The 27,417-nt window shown below is 40.1% G+C and overlaps 1 protein-coding gene across 2 annotated transcripts in view; it reads right to left on the bottom strand.

Annotated features, from left to right (window-relative positions):
- Positions 1–25,014, bottom strand: part of ARL8B (ARF like GTPase 8B) — a 65,971-nt gene extending 40,957 nt beyond the window's left edge. Inside the window, exon 1 of one of the 2 annotated variants that reach the window (XM_082663619.1) lies at positions 24,680–25,014. In XM_082663619.1, coding sequence (XP_082519745.1) covers positions 24,680–24,977 — 298 coding nt within the window. In that variant the 5' untranslated portion in view covers positions 24,978–25,014. The remainder of the gene's footprint in view (positions 1–24,679) is intronic. The other variant, XM_082663620.1, reaches the window with a different exon arrangement.
- Positions 25,015–27,417: the final 2,403 nt, after the last annotated feature.

Genomic DNA, 27,417 nt, shown 5'->3' with positions numbered 1-27,417 from the left:
AAAGGGCAGAATATACACTATTTTCAAGTAAACATGAAACATTCAAGATAAACCATATGCTGGCCATCAAACAACACTTAAGCAATTTTAAAAGGTTCAAGTCATACAAAATATGTTCTCTGATTGCAATGGAATTAAACTAGAAATAATTACTACAAAAGTATCTGCAAATAACCAAATACTTGATTATATATAATCTATGGGGCAAGGAGGAAGTCTCAAGGAACTAAATCAAAAACACATCCAAATTTGTGGGATGCAGCTAAAGCAATGCTTAGAAGGAAATTCAAAGACTCAAATGTTTATATTAAAGAAGAACGGTATCAAATTAACAACTTAAATTAGAAAAAGAAAAGATATGTACAACATGATGACTATAGTTAACACTACTGTACGGTATATTTGCAGGTTGTTAAGAGAGGAAAATACGAAGAGTTATCACCACAAGAAAAAAAAATTTTTCCTCTTTTTTTGTATCTAGAGGTGATGAGTATTAACTAAACTTGTGACAATCATTTCATCACAATATATGAAAGTCAAATCATTATGCTGTATACTTTAAACTTACCCAGTGCTTATGTCAATTATATCTCAATAAAACTGGGGAGGGGGGGAGGGAGAGCAAAATACATCCAAAATAAGCAGAAGAAAATAGTAAGAGCAGTAATTAATAACACTGAACAGAAAATCCATAGAAGTAAATCAATGGAACCAAGAGCTGGTTCTCTAAAGATAGATAAAACTGATAAACTAACAAATGAAAAAAGAGGAGACAAAAATTATGGATACCAACAATGAAGGAAGAGATATCACTAAACCCTACAGACATTAAAGGGATAATAAGGAAATACTATGAACTCTATGCACACAAATTCAACAACTCCAGTGCAATGGACCAATTCCTTAAAAGTTACAATCTATCAAAACTTACCAAGGAAGAAAAACTTTAACAGTCCTCTATTTATTAAAGAAATGGAATAAGTAATTTTAAATCTTCTTAAATAGAAATCTCTAGGCCCAGACAGAGATTGGTGGGGAAGGGTAGCGGAGTGGGAGCATGCCAAGCTCCCCTGCCAGGAGGTTACTGGTGATAACTCCTCGATGGTTCCTGGTATCCCAGGAACCATTTATTCTAATTTTCAGAATACAACAAATCAGTTCCACACATACAGCTGCTTCCCCGAGGGTGTCTTTTCTCTTCTGACTGTACCCACATTTCAGTTTTAAGCAGTGTGAAAACCTGCTCCAATATTCTCTAAATAGAGAAATAAAGACAAGATTAATCTGTGTTGGAATTTATCCATGAAGCTTAGTTCCTGAGGCACCAAAAGAGCATCAAATTTAAAACTGCCACACATGGTCCCCAAAGTGAAGAAAACAAGCTATCACATCCTGTATAGGAAGATGATGCCATGACCATTGCCACCTCTGAAAGAGTATGAGTAAGAAGGTCACTAGGAGCCCCGCAAGCTCTGTATCGCATATTCCCCTAACTTCTCTTAGACAGGACACCCTGTAGGAACTGAACTGATACATTCAGAACTCCCAGGTCCAATATCATCCATTAACTACTTTTGCTTCCTGTTCAGCTCCATTTCTTTTTTTTTCTTTTTTTTTTTTTTGCGGTATGCTGGCCTCTCACTGTTGTGGCCTCTCCCATTGTGGAGCACAGGCTCTGGACGCGCAGGCTCAGCGGCCATGGCTCACGGGCCCAGCCACTCCGCGGCATGTGGGATCCTCCCAGACCGGGGCACGAACCCGTGTCCCTTGCATCGGCAAGCGGACTCTCAACCACTGCGCCACCAGGGAAGCCCAGCTCCACTTCTTTAAGGGAAGTTATACAGGAGTTTTTCTAGGCCATGAAGAAATCTAACTGTTGGCAACGTTTTACACAATTGTCTGAGTATGCCTCAATCTATTTCCAGGCAAACAAATTTCACTGCTCACTGAAACTGTAATATCCATTAGTGGCTTTTTAGATCTGCAATCAAACAAATGTCAAAGACATTACTTAGAAGGTACCAAGAAACCATCTCCTAGTTTAGAACTGAATCCATGACTACTATTGCTACTTGAAACCCTTAAATGTTAGAATGAAAAATCCTCTAAATGTAACCTAGGATTACACCATATCTTGCCTGATGACAGTATATGCGTGATCTCTTATCAGTTCTTGTTTCCATCTGGAAGATAAATGAAGCTACTAAAACCATGCTCCACAATTATTTCATAAAACCGATAGGCAATCCTCCCTTATCTTTTAAAGACTAGCCTAGGCATTCTTTTTTTTTTTTTTAACTTATTTTATTTATTTATTTTTGGCTGCATTGGGTCTTCGTTGCTGTACATGTGCTTTCTCTAGTTGCGGAGAGCAGGGGCTACTTTTTGTTGCAGTGCGCGGGCTTCTCATTGCAGTGTTTCTCTTGTTGCGGAGCACGGGCTCTAGAGCACAGGCTCAGTAGCTGTGGCACACGGGCTCAGCAGTTGTGGCTCATGGGCTCTAGAGTGCAGGCTCAGTAGTTGTGGTGCAAGGGTTTAGTTGCTCCGCAGCATGTGGGATCTTCCCGGACCAGGGCTTGAACCCACGTCCCCTGCATTGGCAGGCGGATCCTTAACCAATGCGCCAGCAGGGAAGCCCTAGCCTAGGCATTCTTGACAGAACTAGTGGAGGCAAGAAAATGTTTATACACACAATTCTGATGTCAGACTCTGGAGAAAGCAAACTGTGGGACCTATCATTAGGATACATTAAAACATGGATTTTAATTTATTAGTCCTTTACTGCCTACTTGTAACATTTTCTGGCCTTGTGGATTTACAAACTTATCTCCTCCACTAATAACATCATGTGGGTTGCTTCGTCTTCCCCACTGTAAAATGTTTAGTAGCGCTGTTTACTTTTTTAAATATTAAAGTTAATAATTCCCTAAAAACATATTAAACTAAAACACATCAATTCTTTTAGCTATCTATTTATTTGTGTATCAGCGGAGGCATCTCTTATTCAATGTTTATCAGTTTGGCAGTACAGTGGCATGGCTGCACAAAATGATCTGAATACGTTCTCTCTCAATGGCTATTTTTCACCCTCTGGCTCTCTGGGTGTCCCCAAAGAAACATTAAACACTGTAAAGTTACTCCATTAGCCCAGTCAGTGTTATCAGAATTGCTTCATACTGAAACTCAGCTCTTAAATGATGGACAGTCATGAAACACTGAGTCACTGTACACTGCTCAGGTTCCAAACTGCAGAGCCTTCTAAGATGCTAACATCATTATTAATTCAGTAGCTGTCTACAACCCCACTTACTACCATCCGGGTGGGGAGCTTGGCAGGGAACTGAAAGTGCAGAAAGAGGCTGAAGTAACAAGAATATTTTCCAGTTTTATGTGATTACTGCATCAAGAACACATTAGTTATTAGCTAGGGTACATGTTGCTGGCTTACCCTATTAATAACAATAAAAATAACAACAGCAGCACAACACCATTTGATTTACTGGCCTCACTTTACAGAAATGGAAGTTAGAGGTCAAGGTGTCAAGGTCACACACTCAGCTATAAATAGTGGCAAAACCGGGATTTGAATCCAAGTCTAAACTTCAAAGCCCTAATGTTATTCACTACTTGAATATACTACTTCAGGCATTTGAGGGTTATTTGTTGATAAATAAGCAAGGGTCATCATCTGTCCAGAAGCTTGAAGGCAACGTTAGGATGCTCAAAAGCAACAACAACAAAATACACACTCAATGGTCAATTGAGAGGCTGTAAATAGATACTATGCTAGTATTCTAGTAGCATGTGCAGTAAAATACCAACTTAGAGCAATCAGAATCTCTCCCACCAAGCCAAAACCAGTAACCACAACTAAATGTACAAACAGGAAGACAAACCAAATAAACCAGCAAAGTTTTCAAACGGTTGCTCTAAACATCCTAGCACATCTACAGTGGATTATGGCAAAGGACAGTCTGTTATTTTAGTTTCTCTCTCACAATAATGGAAAACCTTCACCAAGAATCAGAAATTGGTCCCTAGCACCCATTACACCTCTACCCTGACTCTCAGGAGCCTTTTATCCCCCGCTGAAACTGAATCCCTACTCAGTGCTCACTTGAGGAGTGAGGGGTTTCCATTTCACCTACCATCTGAATGGAGCACATGCCCCTGCCCTAATTCCCAAACATCACATCAACCACAATGATAATTACTAACTATGGAGAATTCACTATATGCCAGGGATTGTGCTGATTACCTTACCTCATACCATGCGTCCCTGGGGTACCTAGTCTCACTCCCATATCACCAATGAGCAAACTAAAATTCTGAGGGCATCACAGAGCTTTGACAGATCTAGAATTCAAATTTAGGCCTGTCTGACCCAACATACTTAAACATGACCTGACTCTGCTTCACTCTATTAAGTCAATAATTACGAAGCACCTACTGAGTCAGGCCCAGAGCTACACTTAGGGGGCATAAATAATAATAAGTAAGTTTACAGTCTGGAAGTAGGGACAGATGAACAGATAACTGGCTCAAATACAATTCTGAACAAAGTATTATGACAACAGAGCAAGGGACAATTAACTTTGCCTGGGAGAAGAGCTGGGGCAAGGTTTCACAGATCTGGGACCTAAACAATGTGTAAGACAGTGTCATCTAAGGGAAAAGGAACACCGGGAGATAAAAACTGTATTGTAGGCCAAAATAAAAGCGGGGGGGGGGGGGGGTGGGTGTTGATATCTTGGGTGTCTCATTCTCCTTCATTACCACAGTCTAACATGGATTCCAAAGGCCTGCTTCCTCTATCCTTCTCCCCACACCCACACTGGCAAATTTAAGACCCCCTCCTAAGTCTCACAAAAACACAACAAAACACTAAGATTTAGAAATGCTCCTAGAAACGATAAAATAGAGGCTATTTAAACAACCAGTAAAGGAGACAAAGTATTTGGCAACAAACAGCCAAAGAAAGCTAAAATCGCATATGGAACAACACAAGGTCATGTCCAATTTCCAAACTAGTCTGTAACAGGACTTGGAAGAACTGTACTTATCAGGTGGCAAAGTACAACCCTAAAGGATTTGTCGGTCACCATGGATTCATCATAGTTCGCCTTCTTTATGGAATACAACATTCAGGCTGAGCACTGGAGTTGAATTCCAGATCTATCTAAAAACTGTGTCACTTAAACCTTTCTTTACCCTATATAATGAATATCCACTTAACAAAGGAGCCACAAAAAATCATACAATGCATTGTGTGCGAAAGCACTTCATAAAACAGTCAACTGTTTCATTAACTAAATGAATGAAAAGATTTTTCTTGAATGCCCTGTGTGATGGAAATAAAGGAAAAGGAGGATTAAGAAATAGTAGGATGGGGCTTCTCTGGTGGCAGAGTGGTTAAGAATCCACCTGCCAATTCAGGGGACACAGGTTTGAGCCCTGGTCCAGGAAGATCCCACATGCCTTGGAGCAACTAAGCCCGTGCACCACATCTACTGAGCCTGCACTCTAGAGCCTGCGAGCCACAACTACCGAGCCCACGTGCCACAACTACTGAAGCCCGTGCGCCTAGAGCCCGTGCTCTGCCACAAGAGAAGCCACCGCAATGAGAAGCCCGCCCACCGCAACGAAGAGTGGCCCCCGCTCGCCGCAACTAGAGAAAGCCCACGCACAGCAATGAAGACCCAATGCAGCCAAAAATAAATAAATAAAAGAAATTAAAAGAAATAGGAGGTCTAGGAACATTCTTTGTGTTAATCACCCTTGAGAACGACATAGTGTAGGTGGCACAGCCACTTCCTGTCTTGTTTTATGGTAATGTCCACATTCGAAGATGAACTGATGTCTTTGAGCACTTTGAGCACTATAAATCCACGACAGACTGCACTAAGTGAGGCTCTAAGCAGACATCAAACTGCCTGACATGAGAACTGAGGATCACACTTTGTTTTCACAACCACACAGTAAAATAATCAGTAATGTAACCTGACAAGAAAGAAAAAATGATATTCTGAACCTAATACTATCTACAAGCTTACCCAGCACCTAAGAAAAAAATCCCAACAAATCGGATACTCTTTATGTTTAAAGAAAATAAATGACACATAACAACTTTTCTCTTCAGTAGAAAGACACTAAACCAGACATGTTCCAGGGATGGAAACATTCCTCTTCAAAGTAGCAAGGGCTTCCAAGACTATAAAAGAGTATGAGTCACTCTGAACACACAGCCTTCATTCAGCAGCGGAAAGGACCTGTTATGGAAGGCCTGCATTCTGGGCACAGATTAATGCACCTAAGCACCAAAAATAAATCAAGATAGTCCAACTGGGGCTTCCCTGGTGGCATAGTGGTTAAGAATCCGCCTGCCAATGCAGGGAACACAGGTTTGATCCTTGGTCCAGGAAGATCCCAAATGCCGCGGAGCAACTAAGCCCATGCATCACAACTACTGAGCCTGCGCTCTAGAGCCCGTGAGCCACAACTACCGAGCCCGCATGCCTAAAGCCTGTGCTCCACAACAAAGAGAAGCCACCGCAATGAGAAGCCCACACACCACAACGAAGAGTGGCCCCCACTCGCCATAAGTAGAGAAAGCCCACGTGCAGCAACGAAGACCCAACTCAGCCAAAACTAAAATAAATAAATTTATTAAAAAAAAAAAAAAGATAGTCCAACTGCAATTCTGAAGAAGTGGAGATATTCTGCTTGGTCCTTGCATACTAAACACTGGCAAGATTTTGGAGGAAATTTCAATTCTCAGTTTTAGTGCCACTGTACGTAAATATAGTACTAATTCCCTTCCCAAACAGCATTCCCTTTATATCATTAATTATATAATACATTCTGTACTCAACTTATCCCCTTCTCTTCACCCATTCCACCTTCTCTACCCCAATATGTGCTACTTGTTGATCACACAATCACATTTCCCACGATTCACTTAAATCCTTTTTAAAAAAACGTTTTTTACATCTTTATTGGAGTGTAACTGCTTTACAATGGGGTGTCAGTTTCTGCTTTATAACAAAGTGAATCAGTTATACATATACATATGTTCCCATATCTCTTCCCTCTTAGGTCTCCTTGCCTCCCACCCTCCCTATCCCACCCCTCTAGGTGGTCACAAAGCACCGAGCTGATCTCCCTGTGCTATGTGGCTGCTTCCCACTAGTTATCTATTTTACATTTGGTAGTGTATATATGTCCACGCCACTCTCTGGCTTTGTCAAAGCGTACCCTTCCCCCTCCCCATATCCTCAAGTCCATTCTCCAGTAGGTCTGTGTCTTTATTCCTGTCTTATCCCTAGGTTCTTCATGACATTTTTTTTCCCTTAAATCCATATATATGTGTTAGCATACGGTATTTTTTTGTCTCTTTCTGACTTACTTCACGCTGTATGACAGACTCTAGGTCTATCCACCTCATTACAAATAGCTCAATTTCGTTTCTTTTTATGGCTGAGTAATATTCCATTGTGTATATGTGCCACATCTTATTTATCCATTCATCCAATGATGGACACTTATGTTGTTTCCATTTCCTGGCTATTGTAAATAGAGCTGCAATGAACATTTTGGTACATGACTCTTTTTGAATTATGGTTTTCTCAGGGTATATGCCCAGTAGTGGGGTTGCTGGGTCATATGGTAGTTCTATTTGTAGTTCTTTAAGGAACCTCCATACTGTTCTCCATAGTGGCTGTACCAATTCATAGTCCCACCAGCAGTGCAAAAGTGTTCCCTTTTCTCCACAGTCTCCAGCATTTATTGTTTCTAGATTTTTTGATGATGGAAATTCTGACTGATATGAGATAATATCTCATTGTAGTTTTGATTTGCATTTCTCTAATGATTAATGATGTTGAGCATTCTTTCATGTGTTTGTTGGCAATCTGTATGTCTTCTTTGGAGAAATGTCTATTTAGGTCTTCTGCCCATTTTTGGATTGGGTTGTTTGTTTTTTTCACATTAAGCTGAATGAGATGCTTACAAATTTTGGAGATTAATCCTTTGTCAGTTGCTTCATTTGCAAATATTTTCTCCCATTCTGAGGGCTGTCTTTTCATCTTGTTTATGGTTTTCTTTGCACTGCAAAAGCTTTTAAGTTTCATTAGGTCCCATTTGTTTATTTTTGTTTCTATTTCCATTTCCCTAGGAGGTGGGTCAAAAAGGATCTTGCTGTGATTTATGTCAGAGTGTTCTGCCTATGTTTTCCTCTAAGAGTTTTACAGTGCCTGGCCTTACATTTAGGTCTTTAATCCATTTTGAGTTTATTTTTGTGTATGGTGTTAGGGAGTGTTCTAATTTCATTCTTTTACATGTAGCTGTCCAGTTTTCCCAGCACCACTTATTGAAGAGGCTGTCTTTTCTCCATTGTATATTCTTGCCTCCTTTATCAAAGATAAGGTGACCATAGGTGTGTGGGTTTATGTCTGGACTTTCTGTCCTGTTCCATTGATCTTTCTGTTTTTGTGCCAGTACCACACTGTCTTGATTACTGTAGCTTTGTAATATAGTCTGAAGTCAGGGAGCCTGATTCCGCCAGCTCCATTTCTCTTTCTCAAGATTGCTATGACTATTCAGGGTCTTCTGTGTTTCCATACAAATTGTGAAATTTTTTCTTCTAGTTCTGTGAAAAATGCCAGTGGTAGTTTGATAGGGATTGCATTGAATCTGTAGATTGCTTTGGGTAGTATAGTCATTTTCACAGTGTTGATTCTTCCAATCCAAGAACATGGTATATCTCTCCATCCATTTGTATCATCTTTAATTTCTTTCATCAGTGTCTTATAACTTTCTGCATACAGGTCTTTTGTCTCCTTAGGTAGGTTTATTCCTAGATATTTTATTCTTTTTGTTGCAATGTAAATGGGAGTGTTTTCTTGATTTCAATTTCAGAGTCTTCATCATTAGTGTATAGAAATGCAAGAGATTTCTGTGCATTAATTTTGTATCCTGCTACTTTACCAAATTCATTGATTAGCTCTAGTAGTTTTCTGGTAGCATCTTTAAGATTCTCTATGTACAGTATCATGTCATTTGCAAACAGTGAAAACTTTACTTCTTTTTCGATTTGGATTCCTTTTATTTCCTTTCCTTCTCTGATTGCTGTGGCTAAAACTTCCAAAACTATGTTGAATAAGAGTGGTGAGAGTGGGCAACCTTGTCTTGTTCCTGATCTTAGTGGAAATGCTTTCAGTTTTCACCATTGAGGATGAAGTTGGCTGTGGGTTTGTCATATATGGCCTTTATTATGTTGAGGAAAGTTCCCTCTTTGCCTACTTTCTGCACGGTTTTTATCATAAATGGGTGTTGAATTTTGTCAAAAGCTTTCTCTGCATCTATTGAGATGATCATATGGTTTTTCTCCTTCAATTTGTTAATATGGTGTATCACATTGATTAATTTGCATATATTGAAGAATCCTTGCATTCCTGGAATAAACTCCACTTGATCATGGTGTATGATCCTTTTAATGTGCTGTTGGATTCTGTTTGCTAGTATTTTGTTGAGGATTTTTGCATCTATGTTCATCAGTGATATTGGCCTGTAATTTTCTTTCTTTGTGACATCATTTTCTGGTTTTGGTATCAGGGTGATGGTGGCCTCACAGAATGAGCTTGGGAGTGTTCCTCCCTCTGCTGTATTTTGGAAGAGTCTGAGAAGGATAGGTGTTAGCTCTTCTCTAAATGTTTGATAGAATTCGCCTGTGAAGCCATCTGGTCCTGGGCTTTTGTTTGTTGTAAGATTTTTAATCACAGTTTCAATTTCAGTGCTTGTGATTGGTCTGTTCATATTTTCCATTTCTTCCTTATTCAGTCTTGGTAGGTTGTGCATTTCTAAGAATTTGTCCATTTCTTCCAGGTTGTCCATTTTATTGGCATAGAGTTGCTTGTAGTAATCTCTCATGATCTTTTGTATTTCTGCAGTGTCAGTTGTTACCTCTCCTTTTTCATTTCTAATTCTATTGATTTGAGTCTTCTCCCTTTTTTTCTTGATGAGTCTGGCTAATGGTTTATCAATTTTGTTTATCTTCTCAAAGAACCAGCTTTTAGTTTTATTGATCTTTGCTATCATTTCCTTCATTTCTTTTTCATTTATTTCTGATCTGATTTTTATGATTTCTTTCCTTCTGCTAACTTTGGGGTTTATTTGTTCTTCTTTCTCTAATTGCTTTAGGTGTAAGGTTAGGTCATGTATTTGAGATGTTTCCTGTTTCTTAACGTAGGATTGTATTGCTATAAACTTCCCTCTTAGAACTGCTTTTGCTGCATCCCATAGGTTTTGGGTCATCGTGTCTCCATTGTCATTTGTTTCTAGGTATTTTTTTATTTCCTCTTTGATTTCTTCCATGATCACTTCGTTATTAAGTATTGTTTAGTCTCCATATGTTTGTATTTTTTACAGATCTTTTCATGTAATTGATATCTAGTCTCACAGAGTTGTGGTCAGAAAAGATACTTGATACGATTTCAATTTTCTTAAATTTACCAAGGCTTGATTTGTGACCCAAGATATGATCTATCCTGGAGAATGTTCCATGAGCACTTGAGAAGAATGTGTATTCTGTTTTTGGATGGAATGTCCTATAAATATCAATTAAGTCCATCTTGTTTAATGTATCATTTAAAGCTTGTGTTTATTTATTTTCATTTTGGATGATCTGTCCGTTGGTGAAAGTGGGGTGTTAAAGTCCCCTACTATGAATGTGTTACTGTCAACTTCCCCTTTTATGGCTGTTAGTATTTGCCTTATGTATTGAGGTGCTCCTATGTTGGGTGCATAAATATTTACAATTGTTATATCTTCTTCTTGGATCGATCCCTTGATCATTATGTAGTGTCCTTCTTTGTCTCTTCTAATAGTCTTTATTTTAAAGTCTATTTTGTCTGATATGAGAATTGCTACTCCAGCTTTCTTTTGGTTTCCATTTCCATGGAATATCTTTTTCCATCCCCTTACTTTTAGTCTGTATGTGTCTCTAGGTTTGAAGTGGGTCTCTTATAGACAGCATATATATGGGTCTTGTTTTTGTATCCATTCAGTCAATCTGTGTCTTTTGGTGGAATCATTTAGTCCATTTACATTTAAGGTAATTATCGATATATATGTTCCTATTCCCATTTGCTTAACTGTTTTGGGTTCGTTATTGTAGGTCTTTTCCTTCTCTGTGTTTCTTGCCTAGAGAAGTTCCTTTAGCATTTGTTGTAAAGCTGGTTTGGTGGTGCTGAACTCTGTCAGCTTTTGCTTGTCTGTAAAGGTTTTAATTTCTCCATCAAATCTGAATGAGATCCTTGCTGGGTAGAGTAATCTTGGTTGCAGGTTTTTCTCCTCCATCACTTTAAATATGTCCTGCCAGTCCCTTCTGGCTTGCAGAGTTTCTGCTGAAAGATCAGCTGTTAACCTTATGTGGATTCCCTTGTGTGTTATTTGTTGTTTTTCCCTTGCTGCTTTTAATATGGTTTCTTTGTATTTAATTTTTGACAGTTTGATTAATATGTGTCTTGGCATGTTTCTCCTTGGATTTATCCTGTATGGGACTCTCTGTGCTTCCTGGACTTGATTAACTATTTCCTTTCCCATATTAGGGAAGTTTTCAACTATAATCTCTTTAAATATTTTCCCAGTCCCTTTATTTTTGTCTTCTTCTTCTGGAACCCCTATAATTCTAATGTTGGTGCATTTAATGTTGTCCCAGAGGCCTCTGAGGCTGTCCTTAGTTCTTTTCATTCTTTTTTCTTTATTCTGCTCTGCAGTAGTTATTTCCACTATTTTATCTTACAGGTCACTTATCCATTCTTCTGCCTCAGTTATTCTGCTATGGATCCCATCTAGAGTATTTTTAATTTCATTTATTGTGTTGTTCATTGCTGCTTGTTTCATCTTTAGTTCTTCTAGGTCCTTGTTAAATGTTTCTTGAATTTTGTCTATTCTGTTTCCAAGATTTTGGATCATCTTTACTATCATTATTCTGAATTCTTTTTCAGGTAGACTGCCTATTTCCTCTTCATTTGTTAGGTCTGGTGGGTTTTTATCTTGCTCCTACATCTGCTGTGTGTTTCTCTGTCTTCTCATTTTGCTTATCTTACTGTATTTGGGGTCTCCTTTTTGCAGGCTGCAGGTTCGTAGTTCCCATTGTTTTTGGTGTCTGTCCCCAGTGGCTAAGGTTGGTTCAGTGGGTTGTGTAGGCTTCCTGGTGGAGGGGACTAGTGCCTGTGTTCTGGTGGATGAGGCTGGATCTTGTCTTTCTGGTGGGCAGGTCCACATCTGGTGGTGTGTTTTGGGGTGTCTGTGGACTTATGATTTTAGGCAGCTTCTCTGCTAATGGGTGGGGTTCTGTTCCTGTCTTGCTAGTTGTTTGGCATAGGGTGTCCAGCACTGTAGCTTGCTGGTTGTTGAGTGAAGCTGGGTGCTGGTGTAGAGATGGAGATCTCTGGGAGATTTTTGCCATTTGATATTGTGTGGAGCTGGGAGGTCTCTTGTGGACCAGTGTCATGAAGTTGGCTCTCCCACCTCAGAGGCACAGCACTGACTCCTGGCTGAAGCACCAAGTGCCTTTCATCCACACAGCTCAGAATAAAAGGGAGAGAAGGAAGGAAGGAAGGAATGGAAGGGAGGGAGGGAGGGAGGGAGGAAGGGAGAGAGGAAGGGAGGAAGGGAGGAAGGAAGAAAGGAAGGAAGGAGAAAGAAAGAAAAAGAAAGAAAGGAGCGAGGGAGGGAGGGAGGGTGGGAAGGAAGGAAAGAAAGAAAGAAGATAAAATAAAATAAAGATAAAATAAAATTAAATTAAAATAAAAAATAATTATTAAGAAAAAGATTTTAAAAAAAAAAGGAAGGATAGAACCCTAGGACAAATGGTGGAAGCAAAGCTATACAGACAAAATCTGACACAGAAGCATACACATACTTACAAAAAGAGGAAAAGGGGAAAAAATAATAAATCTTGCTCTCCAAAGTCCACCTCCTCAATTTGGGATGACTCGTTGTCTATTCAGGTATTCCACAGATGCAGGGTACATCAAGTTGATTGTGGAGCTTTAATCCAGTGCTTCTGAGGCTGCTGGGAGAGATTTCCCTTTCTCTTCTTTGTTCTCACAGCTCCCGTGGCTCTGCTTTGGATTTGGCCCCGCCTCTGCGTGTAGGTCGCCGGAGGGCATCTGTTCTTCGCTCAGACAGGACGGGGTTAAAAGAGCCGCTGATTCGGGGGCTCTGGCTCACTCAGGCTGGGGGGAGGGAGGGGCACAGAGTGCGGGGTGAGCCTGCGGTGGCAGAGGCCAGTGGGACATTGCAGCAGCCTCAGGTGCGCCTTGTGTTCTCCCGGGGAAGTTGTCCCTAGATCCCGATACCCTGGCAGTGGGGGGCTGCACAGGCTCTCCAGAAAGGGGGTATGGATAGTGACCTGTGCTCGCACACAGGCTTCTTAGTGGCGGCAGCAGCAGCCTTAGCATCTCATGCCCGTCTCTGGGGTCCGCGCTTTTAGCCGCAGCTCTTGCCCGTTTCTGGAGCTCCTTTAAGCAGCACTCTTATCCCCTCTCCTCGCGCACCAGGAAACAAAGAGGGTAGAAAAAGTCTCTTGCCTCTTCGGCAGCTCCAGACTTTTCCCTGGACTCCCTCCCGGCTAGCCGTGGTGCACTAACCCCCTGCAGGCTGTGCTCACGCCGCCAACCCCAGCCCTCTCCCTGCGATCTACCGAAGCCCGAGCCTCAGCTCCCAGCCCCGCCCGCCCCGGCGGGTGAGCAGACAAGCCTCTCGGGCTGGTGAGTGCCAATTGGCACCGATCCTCTGTGCTGGAATCTCTCTGCTTTGCCCTCCACACCCCTGTTGCTGCGCTCTCCTCCGCGGTTCTGGCTCCGAAGCTTCCCCCTCCGCCACCCGCAGTCTCCGCCCGCGAAGGGGCTTCCTAGTGTGTGGAAACCTTTCCTCCCTCACAGCTCCCTCCCACTAGTGAAAGTCCCGTCCCTATTCTTTTGTCTGTTTATTCTTTTTTCTTTCACCCTACCCAGGTACGTGGTGAGTTTCTTGCCTTTTGGGAGGTCTGAGGTCTTCTGCCAGCGTTCAGTAGGTGTTCTGTAGGAGTTGTTCCACATGTAGATGTATTTCTGGTGTATCTGTGGGGAGGAAGGTGATCTCCGCGTCTCACTCTTCCACCATCTTCCACTTAAATCCTTAAAAAGGTCTTTGACTACAAATTCCCCTTTGCCCTGTTCATCTGATTCAACTGCTCAACTGTACCCACTCCACTTCCATAATAAAGCTCACTACTTTCTCTTACTCCCCACCCCACTTAATTATCTCTCAACTAGACTTCTGTAATAATCTTGCAACCAATTTCCTTCTTGATGCTCTCTATATTGCTACTAAATTAATCCTTTGGAAACACAGGTCTTCATTCCCATGAACAAAATCTTCAATGGCTCCCCATGCCTACAGATTCAAATTTACTCAAGGCTTTGTGTTAACTGATTCAACCCATTTTTCTAGGCTTTTGGGTTTTTTTCCCTTCATGCAGGTTACACTCAATCTGACAAAAGTTCTTGCCCTCAATTGTGTCTTTGCTTCTCCTACTGTTCCTTCGTGGCACTGGAAGCTCCACAACAGAAGGAACCATATCTCTTTTGTTCTTCATTATGCATATGTTGCCTAGAACACTGATTCAACTATCCACTGAATGAATGAAAACCACCCTACTCAAAGCTCAGCTCCATGGCCATTCTCAACACAGTCCCACCCAAAGCCAGCAAACTGCCTTTCTAAAACTCCCCTTATGTCTTCCGTGAGGGTGGGGAGATTCCCATAACATTATGTGCCAATTTTAAGGCACTTAATATTTCTATCCTATACATGGCTATTATGAGGCAAATACTCTACCACAAATAACCCGGCCTGATACATTTATGAATCATCTCCTACCATGATGCCTTGCACACAGTTTGAGTATAAAAGAATAGATACACTACTTTGCTGTTATATTCATTCATTCACTCAACATTTAGAGAGCTTACTATGTGCCAGGCACTGTTCTTTGCACTGGGATGCACCAATGAAAAAAGGAAAAAGCCCTGCCCCTATGGAATTTATATTCAGAAGACAGATGAAGACAATAAGCAAGATAATCTCTGATGGTGGTAAGTGTGGTGAAAATTACAATGGAGGTGACATGATCAATCCTGACTGGGGAAGATACCTGCCATACACAGGATGACAGGAAAATGTAAAGGTTAAAGCTGGTCAAATCATTTGGCCCACTTCCTGGAACTCCAAAGAAAACTACAAAATGAAAGTTTTAGGCGCCAACATTTCAATCACTCAACAGTGGAAAATCATGCCTGTAACCAAAATGTACACATAAGGGTTATTTAAAGCCTGTAACATCCTTTTTTTCTTTTTTAAAAAAATATTTTTAAGATAAGGGTAGATGTTGGTTCCTTGGATTGAGAGAGGAAGGGATCAGGAATTCCGTCTTGAACTGACTGAATGTGAGTTGCCTATTAGCCGTCAAAGTAGGTAAATCAAGTAGACTACTCGAGACCACTCAGCATGTACAGCATGATCCCATCAATGTTGTCAAGAAAGCATATACTGGGCATTATGCTAAGTGAAATAACTGAGACAGAGAAAGACACATATATGGAATCTAAAACAAAACACAAAATATCCCAACTCATAGACGGAGAACAGATTGGGGCTGGAATAGGTGAAAGGAGATCAAAAGGTACAAACTTCCAGTTACAAAATACATACAGAAGTCATGAGATGTAATGTACAGAAAAGTGACTATAGTTAAGAATACCGTATTGTATACTTGCAGTTACTACGAGAGTAATCATCACAAGAAAAAAAATTCTAACTATGTATGGTAGTGATGTTAACTGGACTTACTGTAGTGATTATTTCACAGTATATACAAACATAGAATCGTTACATTATACAACTAAAATTAATATATTACATGTCAAATACATCAATTTTTTAAAAGCTGATATTTGTATATATAAAGGGAGAAGAAAAAATCTGAAGGATATACAGCTTAATGTTAATAGTGATTAAATCTTAATGGTATTAAAGATTATTTTTTCCAATCTGTATATCCACACTACTTTTTTAAACAATATGGATTTTGTGTATTTTTTTAAACGTTTTAAGTTTTTTAATTCAGCCACTGAATGAAGAAATAATAAGATCAAAATAAGGAAACCAACAGCTAGTGGAGAGAAACAGGTAGATTATAGAGGGAGAAAAAAGTGAATTTCCTCCATTTCCCAGTTTTTCCTCTGAAAGAAACTATTCAGAATGATCAAATCTATATATTTGTGTTAAACCATTCTCCAGACAAAATGAGCTTTCAAGAAAAAAGTAAAGAAAAGGTAGCCTAGTGATGTGTGTCTAAACCAGACCTTAAGCCACCTTAAGAAAGGAAACTCTGCCAAAAGCCCTTTCTGGCCCAGCCTGCATGCAGTCTGCAGAGCCCAGTTCTCATCTAGGGGAACAGGCCAACACAGACACAGCACACTGCCTGCTGGGGCTTGCAAATTTACAGCTGTCAACAGTGACTAAAATCCACTTGGATCTTAAATCCTGGTTTAAAAATTACAACAAACATACACAAAAAGCACTACTATGGTTTAATACAAATTTAAAAAGTTCATCTAAGCATATATTTGTACAGGACACCTGAATTCTAGAGGGCAGGTACTACTCAAAAGGTTCACTCTTTTCTTCCTGTTGGGATCCGTCTACCTTTCCACCCCTTAAATAAAGCAGCAAACCATCTCAGTTTTTCTTCTGGCAAGAGGCTGGGATCTTATAACCAGCATTTTATATTGGAGCCTTTACACTTTTATTTTATTCTCTGATCTGTGGGTAAGAGTTCCAATTCCAGATATAGGAAAGCACCACTAAATTCTCAAACAATAAGGTTGTCAGTGCTTATTCACTCTTCACAAGCATCAAAACCGAAGAACAGAGAAGTTAAATGACTTGTCCACAGTCCTGCCATTAGTCAGTGGTGGGACAAACAAAAGAACAATTCATATTTCCAATTCCCTGTAAATTCTTTCCATAACAAATAATACAATTATATATACACACACACAGACACACAGACACACACACACAGTCCAAGGAGAAGTATATAGATCTATTAACCTCATTTTCTAAAAGGAAGAATTATATGAGTAGGTCCATCAAAAATAACTAGCCTATCCAGGAGGCTAAAACATTTTTTCTACCAGCCCATCTCAGCTATCAAAAAAATTCAACATGATAAAATATAACGTGCTCAAAACTTTTCCAAGAATTAAACAAAACCAAACCTTACTTCCTAAACAAAAGCTACAAATATTTAAATATAATTAAGAGAAATCTAAAAAATAATTGAGCATAAAGGCTGATGATTACATCAAATGTTACCCCTGACACATAACAGTTACCATTTAGAGCGCTATGTGCCAGGCACAGTGCTAAGCACTTTACATACATTCATTTAATTCTGAAAACCACTCCAGGAGGCAGTTCTTTGACCATCTACATTTTACAGAGGAGGAAAAAATGAAACACACAGATGCTAATACAAGTGATATATAGCCAAGTCAATATTCAAATCCAAATCTATCAGATTCCAAAACTCTCATTCCTAACATTATGCTACACTTTGCATACTGAAATATGAATATGGGTTCATAAAGACACTTGTTCTTAATTTTATATTTTAAATGTAATATTTGTCCATTGCAAAATACATGTTAGCACCCAGTGTATGCCAGAAACTGTTTAAGACACTTGGAACACATCAGTGAACAAAAAAGAGAGAATTCCCTGCTCTCCAGGAGATCATATAGTAACCTAGCAGCTAACACATGCCTTATTTTGATCACTGTTCAGTGTTTTAGAAGTATAAACCCGTAATAACTCCATGAGGTAGAAACTACTATTATTCCTATTTTACAAGTAAGGAAGCAGATACTGAGCGGTTAAATAACTTGCCAAAAATAGTACAGGTGTTAAGAGTCAGGATCTGGACCTAAATAATCTGGCTTTCAACTCCCAACCTCCATGCATTCTAATTCATGTAGCCACTTATACATATTCCAAATAAACTCAACCATACCACATTCATATACCAACAAATTTAGGCTCAAAATATATTCTTATAGTAACACTATTTTGGTAGATGCTTAAGTAACTGTCATCACGTAAATTGATACAAAAGACATTTTTAGAAGCATTTTCCCAATCATCATACAATTTTTTTTTAACAACAAATGATTACTTTTCTAGCCCAGTTTAAGAGGAAAGGCCTCAATTTTCAAGAAAAGTGTCACTACTTAGGTACCTGAATCCTAAAATTATTTTGCCAGTATTATAATTTTTTAAAAATACAGTATTCTTAGAGATAATTTCTAAATGAACCCTAAAGCTTTATTAATATTTTAATTTTTTAAAAAAGTTTGTCCGGATATGAAATAAGAATCTTATTCTATTATATAAAACTGGGAAAACTATGAAATCAGATCCAAATACAAGATCCAATATCTAATTTAGGAAACAATATAACGGGACTTCCCTGGTGGGAGAGTGCTTAAGAATCCGCCTGCCAATGCAAGGGACACAGGTTCGAGCCCTGGTCTGGCAAGATCCCACATGCCACAGAGTAACTGAGTCCGTGCGCCACAACTACTGAGCCTGTGCTCTAGAGCCTGCGAGCCACAACTACTGAAGCCCGCACGCCAAGAGCCTGCGCTCCGCAACAAGAGAAGCACCGCAATGAGAAGCCCCTGCACTGCGAAGCCCCTGCACTGCAATGAAGAGTAGCCCCTGCTCACCACAACTAGAGAAAGCCTGTACGCAGCAACGAAGACCCAACACAATCAAAAATAAATAAATAAAATAAATAAATTTATTAAAAACAAAAAACAATGTAACCTTTAAAAAAAATAGCACAATAGAATGTAAGACTTGTGGTTTTTACTTTGAAGAAAGAAATTAACTCAAATCACTCCATTACAGATTTCAATTTTGGTTTGTCCTGTCTCAGAAAAACTAAATGCCTTAAATTATCGTTTGATTTTGACCTATTCAGCAGACAGGTTAATATTTCTTTCCTTTGTTTTTTTCGTACAAGAGTTCAAAAGACATAAATCAACTTTTACAAGTATAAATGATACTCAAGTTATAAACTTAAAAATTTCATATGCTATAGCTTCAAAAAGTGGTCTACCTGGCAAACTTTCTTAGACTCTGGTTTAGGAAAAACTGCTTTTAATACACCCCCCGCAAAAAAAGTGAGCAGCATCCCACTATAATAGGCAAGACTAGGTAAGGACTGCACGGAAACATGCCATAATTCTGGAATACAAACCCCTCAGACAATCCACCAGGAAGTTTAAAACAAATTAGGCTGTGATAGCTAAAGGGGATGAGCTGTATTTATATGGCTTGCCTGCAAAGTTTAGTAAAAAAGAAAATTGAAAAAGGAATTATGTTCTCTATAGTCTCAGTCTTAGCGGTTGCTGAAGCATAAATAGGTACTTCTTAAAACATTAAACAAAGAAACAGAGCAATTATCTGATAGGATAGTTTTAAAATACTGCTGGTTAACTTTACCTTACCAACAAAACTAAGTATGCCCTAAAAATACCACAGGACAAAGTGCTAAAATGAAGTCCAAGTTTTGTTCAGAAGACCTTCTCAGTAGGAGTGCATACTTTCTGGAAAGCAATTTGGCCATTTGACATGAAATATGTTCACACCCTTGACCCAGTGACGCCAACTCTGGAACCCATCCTCAGGAAATGCAGATCAAACTGATGTACAACAGCAAAACCCTGCAAACCACTCAACTGTCCAATAATGAGGAAATGATCAAATATACGTGGTATATCCACAAGATATGCTATAACAGGATAAATTATGAAGGAATTAAAGATGGTTTTAGATACAGAAAAATGTGTACACCGTAATTAAAAGAAAACAAACCAGGATACAAACATTATAAACGTTATCTCAAGACTTTTTTAGCCGTTTAGATATATACTTTTTAAAAAAAAAAAAAGATGAAAAGGAAATACTCTGGTATGCTGAGAGTAGTTAACTTTGGATGGTGGAGATAACAAGCGGTTTCTTCTATTTTATAGTATTCTTTTCAAATTTCTACTAATGACCCTGTGCTATTTTGATAATTAGGGGAAAAAAAGATCTTCTAAAAATAATATGTAAATAACTATTCTTTAATAGGTGCAATGCATTTTGTATCCATGTTCACTGACATTCCACTTTATCTCTGAGAAACACAGTGCTTTAAGTTGTGAAATATCCTCTAAGTTAGTAATTTAAAGTGCCTTAATGCACTCTTAACAGCTTCTTAAGGAGAACATTTTGTTTTGAGATTCTAAGCCTGCATGGAAAACACAATGGGAAAGGGGAAGGGGGTAAAGAACTTTGAAGAAATGCTCCTTGGCAGGATGCCTCCTGTTCCACAACTCTGAATCTGTATCTGAAGATGACCTCACTGGAAGGCCAGCTCCTACAGTCAAGTTTCAGATTTGCTAAACTTTACAGGTGAGCATGTTTTCTTTAAAAACTATTTTTGCCCTTCTTACCCCAAAGTAATTCAATAAGAAGCACTGTGATCACAGAACTATTTCTGCTCTTAAAAGATATTAAACATAGTTCAATAACCCAACAATGCCTGTTAGCCAGTTATTTAAATGTCCAAACACAGTAGTATAATATTCCACTATTGCTACTTTCCATAGATTATCATTCTTTCCTCTAATTGATGTCCTCAAATACACAAACACTGTGTGTGCGTCTGTGTGTGTGTATATTCCTCAAATGTTAGTCAATATGCTTAAGAAGGTTGGATCTAGAAAGCTACCCAGATTTGCAAGAGGAGTATATTTATATTCAAAAAAGATGTTTAAAGGATTAAGAGCTCCCAATTCACAGCTCTATGGTTCTAACCTCAGGTAAATCTACAGACGCAGAAAGTGCACTGGCCATGGGTTCTAATTTTATCTCTGCTACTAATTAGCCTTAGGAATTTCACTTAACCTTTCTGGATCTCCTACCTACAACTATAAAACGAGGGTAAAATTAGACCACTTAATTAAGGTTTTTACAAACTCTTAAAAAAATTATTCTAGGTGCAGATTTCTACCATTTTTCCAAATATCTCCTTTTTCTAATTCTCAGCAGTAATAAACTTTTCCTTGGATTAACCTTTGAGCTCTCGATACTTCACAAAAATGTAGACAAATTTTTATAATACTACTAATTTCAAAAATACACAATGTCTATAAAACTTATCCCATAACATTTTGGTAAATCCTATTAAACATTTCTTCATAAGTATCCTATAACCCATCTAAGGGTCTCAGTTAAAAATAAAGATTACTCAACATACATTACACATACAAGACACATGCTTTATTACGTCATAACTGCCATAATACTTAGCAATGGGCAGTATTTCATTTCCTAACACTAATCAAAAAAATTAAAGACTAGATGTGTTTCTTTTCTGTTTTTTAATATTCAAAACAAAGAGAACACTACGTATATTAAGTGTCTCTACATAAAACATTAGATAACATGGAGTATCATTTGGGGTTTGAAACCATAAGAATATGAATTTGAGGACTGAAACTCTCTGTAAGCAAACTGCCTAATTTCAGAATGGACCAAACCCTGCATATAAGTAATTCAGCTTCACAAACCTTTTGAGTAAGTTAAATGACATCACTCAAAGTTTTCTTAACTTTTAAGGCAGAAAATAAAGACACATTTTAATTTGACGTTTACAAAAAGTTGATGTCTACCTAAGAAAATTGGCTTCACCTGAAGCTTTTCCTACCTGGAAAGTTACTTGTTGAATTTGAGAAATAAACGGCCAGCTTTCTAAAGTAACACGTAGGAGTCAACGCGTCTGAATTTCTGAGTCTATAAATCAAACACTTTATACAAAGAATAATGCAGTTGATTTTTTTTAAGATAAAGCTAAATTTACTATTTTGGACACACTGTTTCTATCTAAAACTCTGTAAATTCACTTTTAATTACTAACTTTTTCCTCACCCTCAATATATTCTATAGGAACCACAGATTAGATTAAAGTCTGAGGTTTAAAAAAAGGCATGAAATTTACTGAGGTCTCTTTTTTTCCAGCATCTTAAAGGCCACGGGCAATTACCGTCACGATTTTTTCTTAACAGAACCTACCCACATCATATCATTCAAAAAGAATGGTATAGGGAATTCCCTGGCGGTCCAGGGGTTAGGACTCAGAGCTCTCACTGCCATAGATCCAGGTTCAATCCCTGGTCGGGGAACTAAGATTCCCCAACTCGCACCGCGCAGCCAAAACAAAACGCAATGAAGAGTCTAACATTAAAATAATAGCTCACTTTGAGTTCAACAGCTTTCCAGATGTTAAAATAATCTAATGCAAAAAAGGGGGGAACAGAGAGGACATGATGTGATTACTTGCCACAATCTAGGAATCCACTACAGCAGTCCACATTTGGATACATACACAAATTCAAAGACGGAAATGACCCCAGCTAATTCCTTTCTGAATATTTTTCAAAATATCGTTTCTGCATTAAACGAGTATACCCACTACAAATAATAACATCAGTTACCATTTATCTAACCCCTTCTATAGGCAGGCATGACGCGAGTCACTTAACATCTGTCAATTCATGTACTCACAGCAACTCTGTAAGAAACCCATTATTATCTCCTCTTAATAGATGGGAAATCAAGGACTGAAAGAGGATACAAGGCTGCTAAGTGGCAGAGCCAGACTGCAAACCCAGGGATGCTTGACTTCAAAGTTCATGCTCATTGTATTAAACTACACTGTCTACTGGAAACATAAGCATGAAAATAGAGCTTGTATTTTTAGAAGTTCCTCAAAGATTTACTAAACTTTTTTTAGGTTTCCCAAGAATAACTACTTCTCTGCAACAAACAAGACTGACTGTAGTAATATACCTATATACCCTATAAAATAATTCAGTCTTGTCAAAAAGATAGAATTTAGGAGGAGACACCAATTCTTATCTGAAAGGAATATCAGAAAATGTACAGTTAAATGAGCTCAGCTGCACTCAGGCTGAGCTTTTCCACATCACACAAAAGTTCGAATATGGATACTTAGCGCAAAGTCTTTCCTTACTAATTTTAGTGGTACTAGACACACATGCCACTTTTCTATGACTGTTGAAAAAAGTCACCTCAAGCACCCCCCCAATCATATTATACAAAAAGAGCCCAAAAAGTAGGCCATGCAACATTCCTCAAAGGAAGTTTGGAGTTCTGCTGATCTCTATTTCTCCAAGTCTTACTCATTCCTGTTGCTCTATAACTGCAAGGACTGAGAGTCACGAGTTACACAAGTTGTGTTCCCTAACAAGGAAGTCGTGTTTGAATAATTCCAGTAACCCAACCAGTTGGACAGCTAGTCGCCTATTTTTTCACCCATCATCTAAACGGTGGAGGAACTGCTGCCACCTCTCTTTGGAGTAGCTGGGCAAGCACAAGCCCCTATCAGCTAAGACTGAGGCACAGCAACTCCTGGGCTGTAAATAAAGATTGACGAGAATCTTTCGCTCTTATTTCTTCCCCAGCCAACCAAACAAGCAATATTGAATCATCCTCCTTCCCCTCAATCACTGCTGAATAAACACCACATTATATATAGGTTCCCAGGGCAATTTCCCTCCCAGACACCCATTCCCTGGGCGCGGAATAAGCTACGTTCCTGCCCAGACCCTTCCCCTCCCTTCATTTAAGAAGCACCATCACAAGACCACCCCCGCTTTTTCAACGTAGTTAACTTTACGCTGGCTGCAAATCTTACCCCCAGATGAGGACATTTAGCTCTAGAAATGCAAAGATCCCCTAATTGCTCGGCTTAATAAAAGCTGTGCATTTATAAGTCAATTATACTTCAATTAGATATGTAAAGTACAGAATAAAGTAAAATAAAAGCTGTGCACTACTCTGGACTGGCTGGAAATGTCCCTCCCCAGCTTTACCGGTGAGCGCAGCACAATCAACTTGATCTTGGCCCCTCGGGGAACGGGTGAAAACCAGTAACTGAATTACAGCGGAGAAGCTGCCCACAGAATTCAGGAATGAGTCCCCACCGGTCCCCTGCTTTCCTACATCGGGGCTCTTCGTCCCGAGTGGTTAGTTGAGAGGATCTCAATTTTTATGCTTTCTCACGGGACACACGGAGTCGCCAAATCCCACCCTTCAGGAAAGTGACAAGCTGGAGTTAACCCTTCCGCTGCCCTCACAGTCCAAACCCGAAGGAAACCCCAATCCCCCAAGCGCCTTAAAAATGTGATAAGCCCAATTCCACCCTTTCCAAACCCCGGCCGCGTTAAGAACACGGCGCTTGGAAGAAAACAACTAAATGGAATTAACCCTTCAGCTGCCGATCTCAGCGCTACACTTCAGCCACCAACACACGCGAAGCTCCGAGTCCTGACCCTAGGGGAGGTGACAAGCACGGCTACTCCCTCCCCCAACACACACACACTCCCAAGAGCCCCGCCGCGCAGAGGGGACCCCCAAGCCAGGCCTGCCCGCGGACCCCGCGCCGGACGCGCGGGCTGCGGCGCCCCGGGCGGGTGAGCGGGAGGGCACTCACCGCGATGACATTGACGAAGGTGGTCTTGCCCGAGTACTGCAGCCCTACGAGCGTCAGCTCCATCTCCTCCTTCCAGAAGAGCGAGCGGAACCAGTCCAGCAGGCGGGAGATGAGAGCCAGCATGATGGCGGCCGGGAGGAAGGACGGACGGGCGAGCGGGCAGGCAGCGGTGACGACAACCTCCACACAAGTGGGCCTCGGCCCGAACCCCCCAACGGTTCCTCGGGACCCCGGCTCGACGCTGGCGGGCACGGGCTGGCGGCGGCAGCGGCCGAAGCCAGGAAGCCGAACGGGTCATATGACTTGCCCTACCCCGCACGCTTGTCCCCGCGCTGCCGTCTGCGCCCACGGCAAGAGCGGCGGGCCCCCACCCCCACCCCCCCGGCCAGGCGCGCCCGCCGCCTACAGCGCCACCTGTTGGGGCCTCCGTGCAGCACCGCGTACCTGCGAGCCGCCCTTGGGCTCCTTTCCTACTACCCTCCTTGGCTTATTCACATTGGTTCATTCATCTTTCATCCTCTTTACAATTGTTTATTGACAGTCCGCTCTGTGCAGAAAGACTTCAAAACTCTGGGAATACAGCATGGAAATCCCTGTCGTATATAATAAAAGATGGAAGCCACATGTATTTATCAGTAGAGAAGTGATAACTCCAGTATGTTCCCGAAAGGGAATATTATAGAGCTGTTTAAAAAAGAATGAGAAAGTTCTATATAAACTGATATGGAATGATGTCCAGGAAATATTTTGAAGGAACATAAATGCAAGAGGCCAACTATGTATTAAATGACATCTTCAGTATAAGATGGGAAAACAAGAATATATATGTACATATATACAAATACGTATTGTAGTTGCATAAAGAGATACTGGGAGACTAGTAAAAATGGTTTTCTATGGGGGTCAGGGAAACTGGATAGTCAGAAACTGGATAGTTCCCAGAAATGGGAACGAGCCTTCTCTGGATATCTTTTTATATCATTTTCACTTTCAACCATGTAAATAAGTCACCTGTTCAAAAGTTTAATTTAACTAAAAAGTACACTAAAATATCTGCAAGGTTTTCAAATTTTAAAAAATACCTTCCCCTGAGGAGCTTACATTCCAGGGGGGAGATACGTAACATAATAAACAAATAAATATAAGACATAATGCCATGTAGTACTGAGCATTATAAAGAAAACTGAACAAGAAGACACAGGAGTGGTCCCTGTTCTAGGGGTTAGGGTCAGAGTAGACCTCTCAAAGGAGTTGGCCCTGGATGGGAAGACCTGGAGGACATGAGAATGAGAGCCAGGCACACATCTGGTGGAAGCACGTTTCAGACAGAAGGAACAGCAAAGACTCTGAAGGGGAAAGGCACATGGAATGCTCTAGGAATAGAAAGACAGTCATTGTGGTTAGCTCAGAATCCTAATACTAAGAGATATGGATGGAGAAAGATGCAGGGACCAGAGGAAGTAGGGTATGGTCACCCTAGTTCAGGTCTTGATATGATGGGGAACTCAGAGAGTGAACCAGTTTATATTTTTAAAAGTTTTCTCTGGCAGCTCCATGCAGAACTGACTGTAGGAAGGCATTATGGGTTGAAGTGTGTCCCCACGAAAGATACATTGGAGTCCTAACCCCCAGTACCTCAGATAATGGCCTTCTTTGGAAACAGGGCCATTGCCAATGTAATCAGTTAAGATGGTCTTAGTGGAGTATGGTGGACCCTTAATCCAAAATGACTTCTTCTCCTCAAGAAGACTAGAAGATACACAGACACAGGAGGGGAGAGACCCATGGGACAACAGAAGCAGAGACTGAAGTGTTGCAGCTGCAAGCCAGGGAACACCAAGGAATTGCCAGCAAACCGCCAGGAACTGGAACAGATTCTCTCTCACAGCCTCAGAAGGACCCAACCTTGCCAATACCTTGATCTTGGACTTCTGGCCTCCAGAACTGTGAGGCAATACATTTCTGTGGTTTTGAGCCACCCAGTTTGTGGTCCTTTGGTATGGCAGCCCTAGCAAATTAATACAGAGGGAAAGAGCAGAAGCAGTGAGATGGGTTCAGAAGCTCTTATACTAGTGTAAGGGAGTGATGCTGGTGGCTGGGCCCAAGACTTTGGACACACTTAGGTGTCGGCTGCCACGGACCTTCCGTTCTAGAGAGAAAGACAGTGAACAAGTCAACAAACTAATTTCAAAATGAAAAGTTGAACATTCCTCAACCTTTACAATTATCATAATTTCCTTCACCTCTAAAACCATTTAATAGAAAAGTCACTTCTTATCTCCTGATTCTAGTTTCACAGTAAAAAAACACAAAACCCCTTTTATCAGTTGTTCCCAGTGGTGAGGACTCAGCACTTCCACTGCCCAAGTTCAATCGAGTTCAATCCCTGGTTGGGGAACTGAGATTCCGCAAGCCACGCAGCAGGGCCAAAAAAAAAGAAAAAAAGAAAAGAAAACTTTATAAATTATTTTTTATCATAAAAGCACAATATGATGGTTGTAAAACCATCAACTAGTAGAGACGTATGATAAGAAAAAGGAAATCTGTCTATTGGCATCCTCAAGTCCCCATCTCTGAAGTAACCCATTTTAAGAGTTTACTCTTTTTTGATCAAACAAACATTTATACACATATACGGGGTAGAGAATTTTCTCTTATGCACAAAAATGGGAACATGTTGTAGGTATTATTCTAGAGCTTCCTTTGTTCAGTTATAGTTAAATACATTTCATGAAAAA

The sequence above is a fragment of the Grampus griseus genome, assembly GCF_964374135.1.
Source record: "Grampus griseus genome assembly, chromosome: 10".
Lineage (NCBI taxonomy): Eukaryota > Metazoa > Chordata > Mammalia > Artiodactyla > Delphinidae > Grampus > Grampus griseus.
This window is presented reverse-complemented; position numbering and strand designations above follow the sequence as displayed.